The following is a 13,080-nucleotide window of genomic DNA, read 5'->3' on the forward strand; positions in this document are numbered from 1 at the left end:
AGTGGATGGGAAACAAAGTTTTCCCCAGGGATCACTTCAATGGCTCTGCTGGACAGTGGCACAGGGAACTAATCTAAGGGGGTGGCGAAAGCAACACATTCTGGCTAGGCTTATAAATGCCTTCGGGAAGATAGCCTAGTACCTACCTATGAACCTAGGAACCTAAAACCTTCAGGCGTATGCTAGAAAGATGAAGATGAAGAGGAATTTCACCTTTCAATGACAATGACCCCCAAGCATACATCCAAATCAACAAAAGAATGGCTTCACCAGAAGAAAATTGAAGTTCTGGAATGGCCCAGCCAGAGCCCAGACCTAAATCCAATAGAAAATCTGTGGGGTGACCTGAAGAGGGCTGTGCTCAAGAGATGTCCTCGCAATGTGACAGATTTGGAGCACTTTTGCAAGGAAGAGTGGGCAAATATTACCAAATCAAGATGTGCCATACTGATACTCTCCTACCCAAGAAGACTGAATGGTGTAATTAAATCAAAAGGTACTTCAACAATATATTAGTTTAAGGGTGTGCACACTTATGGAATCAGCTTATTGTACAGGTTATAGGTCACATTAAAGGTGGGAAAAAGTTTTGAAATGATTTACTGTGGTCTCATTTTTTTATTTCACAAAAACCTGGCATGTTAACAGGGGTGTGTACACTTTTTGCATCCACTGTAGGGGGGTAGGTGGTCACTTAAACTATCTGGGAGACATCCTAACTTACTAACAAGGGATGGTTTATTGGAGAATGTCCAATCCAGTATTAAGTCTCTATTGGTATTTTTATCTATCCAAGTCAGGTTTTTTATTAATTGGGGGAATATGTGTAAGTTTATGAAGTTTGTGGGATTTTTTCAGAAGTGCATATTAGCCAGTCTAAGTTGAAGTCGCTAAAACAATGTCTTCCTGTGAAAAGGTTGTGAATGGCCAGTGGAGGAATTCTTCTGTTAAAGTGGGGTCATTGCCACCAGGACTGTAGATTGCTATGATGATTATGAATTTTACTTTTGGTGGGTGTGAGCCCAGGTATTTGAGTTTTAGTGTGTTTTTGTACATTAATGCTATACCTCCACCTCGTTTATTTAATCTGTATACTATATGGATGTTGTAGCCTTGAGGTAGAATCTCTTTGTTACATACTGAGGGTCTAAGCCAGGTTTCAGTTAGGACTGCTATGTCTGGGGAATAGAGAGAGAGGGATGCATGCAATTCATGAATTTTGTTTGATAGGCTCCTAAGATTCATGTTTAGAAATAGTAGGTCTGAATTTATGTGCTGAGGTTGATATTAATATTAGTGTTTATGGGTGCTGCCATGGCTGTTTTTTATTTAGTTTTTGGGGCCTGGGTTTGGGTGTACATCACCACTAAGCTTAATTGTTGATATTAGATTTATTAGTAAGTCAGGGTACTTGAGTACATGTTTCGCTTGTTTGTGGGGTTGGCGGGGTCAAGGGTGCTTGGGTATGCATTTGTATTTGCACAGTTCTGTTCTGGTGTAGTTGTATAGGCTTGATGCTATATTAAAGTGTGCGATTTTACTGTAGTGTAATGTGGGGGCAGAAATGGCATAGGATGGATGACTTAAAGAAACTGAGTCGATGATGAATGGATGTAATGGTGGAGAATAGGAAGAGAAGAATTAGGAGTGAAATGTGTAATAGAAGCATATTGTATAGCTGATAGGAGAAAAATAAGGTATAGTTCAAAAGAGGTTTTTAACAAACGTAGTGGTAGGAAAATGAAGGATGTACAGTTTTAAATAAAATAGAAAGTGATGACTGTATGGGTTGAAAATGACTAGAGAAAGAGGGCTAGTATATGCATCTACTATGTCGTGTTGGAGGAGGAAAGTAGTGTGTAGGTCTGAAGAGTACTGTATGTGGGTGTTTCTAGATGCCCTTGGTTGCAAGTTAACAGAGTATTTACATTATTACATTAGTATTGATACCAAAGTATAGGGAAAGAGAAAGAAATAGGGGGATGATCCACGAAACTGGTAGAGTTTTTTAGTAGAATCCAGAAGAAAAGCTACTATTAAAAAAGGAATACTTAGTACAGCATACAAAATACTGCATGACAACTATAAGAATCAATCAGAGAAGGGTAGAAAGGATTGGGAAGAGGGACTGGATAAGCATTTCACAATGAAACGATGGGGGGGGGGGTATATGTAGGTCTCCAAAAGTCTAGATGATTTAAGATTTTTGCTTGGAAGCATTTACATAGGTATTTTTACACCCCAAGTAGACTCCAAAGAATTTTTCCTCAAGTAGACAGGAAATGCTGGAGGTGAACCCCAAGGCACTCTCCTCCAAAAAGAAGGAAGCGAATCTGGTGGTCCCCTGCCATAAACAAACTCTACAACAGAAGGAGGAAACTGATGCAGAATAAGATAAAGTCCCAAGACTGGAAAAACTCCCTTATCAACCTCAACAAAAAGTTGAGATCCCTCAACAAATCCTTTAAAGATAGCTATGAAAACAGAACTGCAGCAGATAGTAAAGACAACCACAAGGCCTTCTATAGTTATATAAAGAATCTCCAATGGCAATACCCAGATTTGCTCTGAGCTTCTGCACAAGGGTACCTCCCTATACCGAGCCAACAGATATTGCCAATGTACCGTCTGACAGATTCAGTGCCAACTTTATCCCCCCCCCCTCCGCAAAGGACCAATCACAATACCAGTAGAATGCCAGACACCCAGTATTACTGCTGTACAGGTTACAACAGCACTGTCCAAGGCCAAGAATACAGCTTCTATGGGATCTGACATCATCCCAGGCTGTGTTCTACATGAACTACAGAGTGAACTGAAACCCCATTTATGTGCCCTGTTCAATCACAGCCTCACCTCAGGCTTTGTCCCTACCAAATGGTGTACTGATGGTCATCCCTCTCCACAAAGGAGGCGTGACTACAGACCCTGGGAACTATCGCCCTATTAGCCTGACGAGTCTGATATGCAAAGCTATGGAATGCATCATCACGGACCTAATAAACAAGGATATAGGGAATCTCCAAACTCTGGATCCTACACATTTTGGTTTTGTGAAGGGTAGATCATGCCTGCTCAACTTGGTCTACTTCTTTGAGTCGGTCACCAGAGCTGTGGATGAAGGTAAGGTGGTTCATACAGTCTACCTTCATCTGGCCAAGGCCTTTGATACCATTCCCCACTCAGGAATCATAGAAAAACTCACTAAGTTAGGCATCATCCCCCTATATCATTAGGTGGGTTATAAACTGGCTCACAGATAGAACCCACAGTGTGAAAGTAGCTGACTCCAAGTAAGACTGCAGATCAGTCACAAGTGGAGTCACACAGGGTTCGGTCCTGGGTCCTCTCCTGTTTGGTACCTACTTCTCTGAAGTCCAGGCCAACACAAAGGGACTCTGGCTGACAAAGTTCGCAGACGATTGCAAGTTGGGAGCTATTAACTCCCCAAGTGATATTGGCATCCTACAGAAAGGCCTCACTGAGACGAATGACTGGTGTGAGAACCATGGCCTTAAGTTCAATGCCAAAAAATGTGTCATCATCCCCCTTGGGAAAAACCCGGTTCCCTTGAATTACCACATCAATGGTAGTCCACTAAACACAGAAGGTGTTATAAGAGGCCTGGGAACGCAGGTTAACAGCAACCTCTCTTTTGACCACCACATTGCCACTGTGGTCAAAGTCCTATGTGGCACATCTCATTACTAAGGGTTTTGCATCCAGGAAGAAAGTGGTCATTGTCTCCCTCTAGTCTTTCCCTCATTAGGTCAATCATCAAGTACAATGCCTCATTTGGCACGTACCTCACTAGACACCTGCAAGAACTGGAGAGGCCGCAAAAGTATCTCACAAAGAGGATCCTAGGCCTTAAACACTTGTCCTATATGGACAGATTAAAAAAAAACTACAATTCTCTGTCTCATATTGCCTACTTAGAGGCAATCTCTGCTTGACTTACAAAGCCATGTCTGACCCAGCTCTGTTAGAAATGCTACATCTAAAGAAATCCTAATCCCTCCGCACCACACACTCCAGAGACCTCAACCTCATTACCACAATCAGAGCATGTTGGAGGGACAGGTTCATAACCCAGAGACTGCCCAGGCTATGGAATAGACTTCCCATACATGTCAAACAGAGCACCTCACTGGCCCTCTTCAACAGAAATCTTGATGAGTGGATGGGAAACAGAAAATTCACCACAGGGATCACTCCAGTGGGAACTAAAGTCGGGTGGCATGATGCCAGAGTAATCCTATGGGCTAGGCTTGTAAAGGCTCCAGGGCCATTAGCCTAGTACACACCTATGAACCTATAATGGGGAAGAAAGGGGTAGCTGGGAGCATATTATCTGAGAGTGTAATGAGTTGGCAGACTTTAAAGGTTCCTTACAGACTGCTCTGTTACAGATATTCGGTGAGCAAATTGGTGCAACTAAGGAAATAAATTTTTTGAGCTATGATACAGAATCAGAATTGCCTAGATATAGTTTGCGGAGTCTAATTATGGTGGCTGCTAAAAAAGCAATTACTAGAAAATGGAAATCAAAGTCTAAACCAAAACTTTATAAGAAGGAGTGAATTTAGCAGAGATAAAACAACTGGAACTGATGTCTTCAGTAAAGGGTAGAAGCAAATTACACAGGAAAAAATGGGAATTGTGGGAACAATACATGCAGAGGAGGAACAAGGTTTAAAAGAAAGCAGGAATGGAATGAGCTATGTAATGTTTGACTGAATGAATGGATAGAGTACAAGTGATGTATAATGTTTGCAACTACAATTACGTCAACATAGGTTGTGATGCACAATGTTTGCTGCTAAAATTATGTCAATATGGTTTGTTTTGATTTATATAAATGTATGATTGCCAATGTCGTATGTGATAAGTTAAAAAAGATTTTTTTAAACAAGAGCATTTCTATTTTTTCCTTCTCCAGCTCATCTCCCCTCACTGCCCCCATCTTAGATTTAGTGATCACTGGTAACAACCTTCTGGTGCCACCTAGTAAGCAACTCAGTCCTCCAAGGAATAAGAGAAGCCGCCCAATGGCCTAGTCAGATTGCATCTAGCAGTACAAATACCACCTTAGATCTCTCCTGAAAACAGGCCACTAGCCTACTTGGACTAACCCATTCAACAAAAGGATTAATTGAAAGATTTCTTCCTGCCTAACAATGTTGATCAATCACACTTACTCTAACAGCCTTGGTGATGAAATTCAGACTTGTTAGAATTTTTCTCCATTTAATATAATGCTCTAATTCTCTTGTCTGTTTTAGACAAAAGTCAGAGGCATACAGAAGGAAACAAAATAAACTATATACCAACATATTGCTTAACCTGCAGAAATGCCAACATAACCGAACTGCAAAAGCACTTTGGCAGAAGTAACTAAAGTGTGGCTGCTTTATACTTGTTTGCAACAGTATGATAGGTATTCTATGCTAAAACAAGTTGCACATCAAATCTGCAATACAACATGGTAATAAAACAACTAGATGAATAAATGGGCCAAAAGTAACAGTGTTTGGCACAGGTGGGGGAGGGATAGCTGCATCAGCATTACTTCAGTTATAAAGTTTAAAGAAATTCCAGTAAACTTTAAAGACATCCACATTATTTCAAGACTTCAAATTTAACACAATTTTAGTGACTGTTCCAAATAATGAATTTGATTTGAAAGTACTTCAGCTGATGCATTTTGTTTATCCATTGGTTTACAATCAAAAATGTTTTCCTTTCAACCTAACTAGTACACTATAGTACACAAAAGAATCAACATTGCTGAGTGCTCCGATAGTAAGAATCGCAGACCGCTACAGGATATTACCCAACATGCTTGAATGTTCTTCCTTCATTTCCTGCCCAATTAATAATTTACTGGTATTAAGTAAATAACGTTAAAATTACTAATGCTTACTCTATCCTTCCCTTAGTGACATGCTATCAGACTCTTGGAAGAATATGCACGAGGGACATATTTATTATACGCTTTTACAAGGTGAATGAAAATATTTTCCAAGATGGTCTGTTTGAAAGTAGCCAATAAATGGACATTAATAAAGACAGATTGGAGGAGTTTAAATCCATGGACAGAATATTGCAGTCATAACGTAAAATTCTGCAGTTGCCTTCTGTGCCAAACAACAAACAATACATAAATGCAATACAGAAAGAACCAAACACAGCTTATCAAATGCTGTGGAAAAGTTAGTCATGGCATGTGAAATGTTTTCTGCAGGTATCAATAACAGTAAATCAGATAAACAATGGAAAAGGTGAAGTCAGAACATTCCTTAGTACCAGCAAAATCATGGGCATAGTAAATACACTTTTAAAACCTCCATTCCCTGTGGCATGACCTACATATAGAGAGATGCACTGCCAAACTGGAAGCAAAGATCTCTTCACCCAAGACTGGACTACACAGTCAAGAGGAGAAGGTAAACACTTGCACCACACCACACTCATCACATAGTCCCTCAAAACCTACACCACCAAAGCTCACACACAGAAAACAAAGCTACATTCGCGGAGAATCTCAATAAAAATCTACTCAAGCAACAGGGACCTCCCTCCACCCCCCCCAACACAACCCAAATGACACATAGCCCACAAACTCAGTGTGCCATTCAACCACAGTCCATAAGGCATAACAATGTACCCAACACTCTAGTCATAGATGACTCTATAGTCAGAACATTGATGTTCCACTCACCAGGCTAAACAAGGAGAAAGTTACTGTCAGCTGCCTGTCGGGTGCCAGAATCCGCCACATAACGCAAGCACTCAGGTCACTCCACAACAAGTACAAATATGACTCTGTCATTGTCCATGTTGGTGTGAATGACCTGAGACGTACCTCCCTGGACTACACAAGAGAGACGTGAAGGAGCTGTCCAATCTTGTAGCCCAGGCAGGTATGACCCTAGCCCTGAGTAGCATCCTGCCATCACCCAGAATGATACCACAGTACAAGGACAAAATGATTGACTTCAACAATTGGTTAAAGCTTCTGGTGTCATTCTAAGGGGATCCAATATCTGTCTGCCTAGGATGACATGATCAACAAACCACAATGCTTTGCCAGAGATGGCCTGCACCTGTCACCCTTGGGATTCCAGATACTGGCTAAGGCTCTTGCCACCCTTTATAGTGCCTTTTCAGGCAAGGTTCAAATGACAAATTCCCCACTGTAGCAGGTACAAGCAAGCAAAATCTGAGGGTAATGCTACTCAATGCTAGAAGTCTAAACCTCAAAATGCACTCACTTGAGGCACTCCTTAAAATGGAGAACAGAGACATCTGTGCAGTGACAGAGACCTGGTTCAGGCTCCAGAGAGCACCCCTGCATTATCAGGCTATAATTCATACCACACCTTTCGGCCACCTAACCTTGACCGAAACACTAAAGGCGGAGGCATGTCCATATTCATTAAGGATATCCACACCTCCAGGCTAGTTGCTAAGCATAATGCATCTGAGATTATACAAGTGTAACTAACTCTGGGCAAGACAACAATCCAAATTGTAGCTTGCTACAGATCCCCCACCATGCCCCAGGATTCCCACTCCTCATTTCTTGATTCACTGGAAAATATTAGGGTATAACCTAACACTCTAATAATGGGCGATTTCAACCACCCCACCATTAACTGGGAAAACTACTCATGTACCAACTCTTGTGCTCAACGTTTTCTGGAATTCACAAATTCCAATGCCTTGGATCAACTTATCCACACCCCCACCAGGGGCAGCAATATCCTAGACCTGGTCATTACCAACATGGGCAACTGGTGTTCCACACCAGAGGTCAATTCCTCGATCAGATCCGACCACAAGCTAATCACCCTAGACATCCACATCCCACCCCCATTAGGGAAACCACCATAAAAAACTTCTTCAAAGCCAACTTCATGCTTAGGACAGAAGTGGCAAACTTCACAACACCCATGCTGACGGACAATAGAGGTACGACTGCTAAATCCTACACAAATGCACTTTATAAGCATTTACACGAGTGCATAGATTGTGCAATCCCTAAATGAACCAAGACACTATCCTCCAAAAAAAAAAAAGGAAGCCAATCTGGTGGTCCCCTGCCATAAACAAACTCTACAACAGAAGAAAGAAACTGTTGCAAAAAAGAGTAAAAATCCCATGATTGGAGGAACTCCCTTGGTCAGCCTCTGTAAGAAGCGAGATCCCTCATAAAATCCTCCAAAGCTAGTTATGAAAGCAAAATCGCCACTGATTCTAAAGACGACAAAGCACTCTATAGCTATGTCAAGAATCTCAATGGCAACACTCAGATCTGCCCTGAGTTACAGCACATCGGCACTAAATATACAGAACCAACTGATATTGCCAAAATCCTGGCAGATAGGTTCAGTGCTAACTTTACCCCCCTCTCATCACCTACAGGGCCCATCTCTATACCAGAGGAATGCAAACTTCCTGTAATCATGGCTGCACAGGTAAAAAAAAACACACTCTCCAAAGACAAGAATACAGCATCCATAGCACCTGACAACATCCCAGTCTGCGTTCTACATGAACTGCAGAATGAACTGGCACCCCACTTAAGTACCATGTTCAATCATAGCCTCACCTCAGGCTTTGTGCCCATTGAATGGTGCACAGCAACAGTTATCCCACTCCACAAAGGGGGAGCCACCACGGACCCTGGGAACTACCGCCCCATTAGTCTGACAAGCCTGGTCCACAAGGCTATGGAATGTTATCATCATGGAACTTATAAACAATGACATTGGTAATCTCCAAACTATGGACCCTACCCAGTTCAGATTTGTAAAAGGCAGATCACGTCTCTTAAACCTGATGGACTTCTTTGAAGCAGTTACCAAAGCCGTAGATGAGGGTAAGGTGGTTCACACAGCCTATCTTGATCTCGCCAAGGCTTTCGACGTCACCCCCCACTCTGGAATTATAGCTAAACTCACTAAACTAGGTATAAATCCCTATGTCACAAGATAGGTTGCCAAATGGCTCACTGACAGAACCCACACTGTGAAAGTAGCAGGCTCCAAATCTAACTTCAGACCAGTGACAAGTGGAGTAGCACAGGTTTCAGTCCTGGGTCCTCTCCTGTTTGATATCTATTTGGTTAACGAAGTTCGCAGATGACTGCAAACTAGGAGCCATAATCAAAACTCCTAACAATGTGGACATCTTACAAAACGGCCTCACTGCGATAGATACCTGGTGTCAAAGCCATGGCCTCAAGCTCAATGCCAAAAAGTGCATTGTCATTCCATTTGGTAAAAACTCTGTACCCATAAACTACCACATAGGTGGTAGTCTACTTAACACCGAAAGTGTGATAAGAGACCTTAGGACACAGGTGGACTAGTAGTCTCTCCTTTGATAATCACTTCGCCACAGTAGTCAGGAAATCCTTCTACATGGCACACCTCATCACAAAAGGTTTCTCATCCAGGAAAAAGAGAGGTCATTGTTCCCCCTCTACTCATCACTCATTAGACCCATTATAGAGTACAACGCCCCTTTTGGTATGTACCTCACAAGACATCTACAACTGGAAAGGCCGGAGAAATACCTCACAAAGAGTATTACTGGCCTCAAACAGATGCCCTATGCAAACAGTCTCAAAAAACTCCAGCTTTACTCTGTCACATGTCGCCTACTTAGAGGCGATCTCTGCCTAACATACAAAGCTATGTCAAAGCCAGAGCTGTTGGACATGCTCCACTTAAAGAAATCCCAAACCCTCACAGTTATACGCTCTAGGGACCTAAATCTTGTCACCACAATAAACAGAACATGCTGGAGGGATAGACTCCTGTCCCAGAGACTTCCCATACTCTGGAACAAACTACCTATCTATATCAAACAAAGCTCCTCATTAGCACTCTTCAGGAAAAATCTTGAGGATTGGATGGGAGACAGGAAATTCACCCCGGGGATCACTTCTGTTGCTCTGCTCGACAGGGGCACAGGAAAATAATTTTCTTGGGTGGCGAAAGCCAGGGTACCATTTGCTAGGCTTAAATAGGCCCTAGGGCCAATAGCCTAGTACCTACCTATATATATATATATATATATATATATATATATATATATATATATATATATATATATATATATATACACACACACACGTGTGTGTGTGTGTGTGTATAGATATAGATAGATATATATAAATAAAACATCAGCAGAAAAAAATCATAACTTCTACCAAGTCTGTTTAGACCAATAAATTCAAAAAAATTCTACTTTGCAAATAACATTAAAATTCATTTTAAACAGCATGCAAAAGCAAGACACTTAACATCCTGCAAAATTCTCTATACACAAAAGTTTTACAGACCTCTTGTACCACAAAAGTAAAGGCATTGTAGCTTGCAGTCTGGTAACTCATGGCATATACCTGCTGGCAAGCACTATCAATCATTAAATTTCATACAGTAAAATCTCTGCACTTGCAAATACAAACCAACACTCACTGTCAGTTAAGTGTTTTTCCCTTTTTACTTACGCTTGCAATACAGTATCTTTCCTAGTGCTCGAAAAATAAATAATGAAGAATCTTTCCCACCAATGGCTTGAAACACTTCTGACTCTCCTGTTGACTTTACAGATGTTTCTTGTGCTTTACTTTTTGAAGATGACGAGCTTGCCTTGAGGGAACTCTTTCTTTCTTTCTTGCTACACCACATTCTTTTCTCTAATGAATATCCTTTTATTAAAGACAAAATCAGAACTGTTAATAATGAAAAAATGGAAGCTTTAAGACACAATCTACTACTATAAAGAATGCTAACAGTGCTGGAATTCAGGTCTAAAGATAAGCAACAAATGATATCCACTTTCTACAATGCTAACGGCCTGGGAGAAATCTTTACAAATAAATAATTTCAAGAACAGTCAAATGTAACATCTAAAACTAAAAATAACATTTCAGAATGGATCAGTCGTTTGAGGCTACAACCCCTTGCCTCACCCCCACCCCCCCCCCAATACAAATAAGCTTGTAGGATTTTTAAGAGTTTCAAAAGCATTTAATCTTCTTCTAATAAATGTCAACAAAAACTTATATAAGGCTGAAAGATCACAAACTATTCTCACTGGATGAGCTAAGTATGACAAGTGAAATTATGATGGCATTCAAGTACCTCAAGGAGGAAAGCAATGTGCAAACAGTCTTTTTTCAAATGCAAATGTTCAAACACCAAAACAATAAATGTACAAAGAAGATTACAGCTACAGAAATTCATATTCTGGAATTGCCTAAAGGTGGTTTCTCAGTCCCAAGTTTGAGCTTTACCAGCATACAGGTGTATACCGAGGCATACAGCTGCAATCTTGCAACAAGACTGGCAGGGTGACATGGCCATAGCAAACTGCACCGTAGATTGCCCCACTCTGATTTTAGGGACAAAAAAAAAAGTGTAAGGTAATAACATTGATCCTTTATGGTGGAAACCATTCTCCCTTGCATGAAGAAGTTTTAGGAGTCACTGCAGCAGTATAATTCCTTACCCATGGGACCTAGACATAGCATGGCGTTCACCTTTCAGTCTTTACTTTCAGATGTCCCCTGTCATGGGATCGGCCTCATTCTCTAGACTAAGGCAGTTGAAAAGGGAGAGCAACCCATGTGAACTTTAGTGTGTTTTTTTTTTTTTCTTGACTCTGGTCAATAGCAAGTGTGCCTTGTCAGAGGGGGCCAAAAAATAATAGGCATCTCTATCCAACATGCAAAGCTACAATGGGGATAAAAGACCACTTTCCCCAGACTCTTTTCTCTTGGGTAGGGTGTTTAAATATTATTTGGGAGGTCCTTAGGTGGAGTCTCTTCTCTGGGATAGTGGCACAGTGACTTGTGGACTATGTCAATTGTGGTTCTTACACTTCGCAAACTGGGGCAGAAGAGGGAAGGCTCCTAGGAAAGGAAAACAAAAGGCAGAGTGGGAGTCCATGCTGCAGCACATTGTACTCAAACATCTATGTAAAACGTTCACAACATGAATCACTGCTACAGTACACTTTGTTATCTACAGGAATTGTATTAAAGTAGTAGCTGCACCCAAGAGGAAAAGATCATACCATGTCCAACAATCAGCACTGAAGCCCACCCTTCTCAACAGAAGATTCAGGCTATATTCCTTGAAAAAGCTGTTTTTGTCCACGTGGCTGCCTCACCAATATTGTGAGGTGAAGTACTCCTGGAAGCCTGCTACAGTTATGGCATAATGGGCTCTGACCAGCCTCTCTAGATGCTTCCTACTGACTTCATAAAGTTTGCAGGTCACTTGAAGAACATCTCTACCAGGCAGTCATTCATTGTTTGCCTGGCATGAAGACCAATAACTGCTCAGACTGCACAGAATCCTTGTTTTTTGCCAGAAAGTATCTAAGCTGCGTCTGAACATCCAAGTGGTGCTAACATTTCTTCACTTTTATTCTGTGGGTTAAGAAAAAAACACTGGCAGTTGAAAATGCCTCTGTCCATATGGAATGTGGTGTAAGGCTATTTAGAAATAAATGATTGCAGTTCAAAGATTCTTCTGAGGCAATGGCCTCTATAAATAAGTTTTTTCAGCACAGAACCTTAGATGACAGTAAGCTCAGGGGGCTGTATAGCTTTCAGAAAACAAAAGACACAATTAAGGTCTCCAGGAGTACAGGCAGGCAAACTACAATGGCAGACAGATGCATTCTTATCCAATCACCCTTCTTATTTGGTTAGCAAGAACAGATCTGAACAAGCAATATAAACCTATCTCTGGTCATCTTGACTAGAAGAGATCACATGACTTCCTAGAGCACAGAATGCGTATTAAGATGACTTTTGTTCTGCCAGTCAGGCCCTTTGGGCACCTTGAAGATTAAAGCAACTGGGTAAAAAGGCAGAGAGAAAGCCCTCTTTCCAGGGGAGGAAAATGTACTTGCTGTGTAATCTTTTCTGCATGACTATCTAGAACAAAACCTCCCCATTTGTTATTTTTTTTCCCCCAAATAAGTCTATCTTTGGCTTCCCAACTTTCTGGTAAGGTCATGGAAAAAAATTAATCTCCACTGAAGGTTATT

General features: G+C 41.2%; 1 protein-coding gene across 1 annotated transcript in view; it reads right to left on the bottom strand.

Moving 5' to 3' along the window:
- Positions 1 to 13,080, bottom strand: part of RAD17 (RAD17 checkpoint clamp loader component) — a 1,292,309-nt gene that overhangs the window by 703,990 nt on the left and 575,239 nt on the right. The window contains exon 11 of the mRNA XM_044063883.1: positions 10,526 to 10,726. Coding sequence (XP_043919818.1) covers positions 10,526 to 10,726 — 201 coding nt within the window. The remainder of the gene's footprint in view (positions 1 to 10,525; positions 10,727 to 13,080) is intronic.

Source organism: Protopterus annectens, chromosome 2.part2 (assembly GCF_019279795.1).
Source record: "Protopterus annectens isolate FY-2018-M chromosome 2.part2, PAN1.0, whole genome shotgun sequence".
Taxonomy (NCBI): domain Eukaryota; kingdom Metazoa; phylum Chordata; order Ceratodontiformes; family Protopteridae; genus Protopterus; species Protopterus annectens.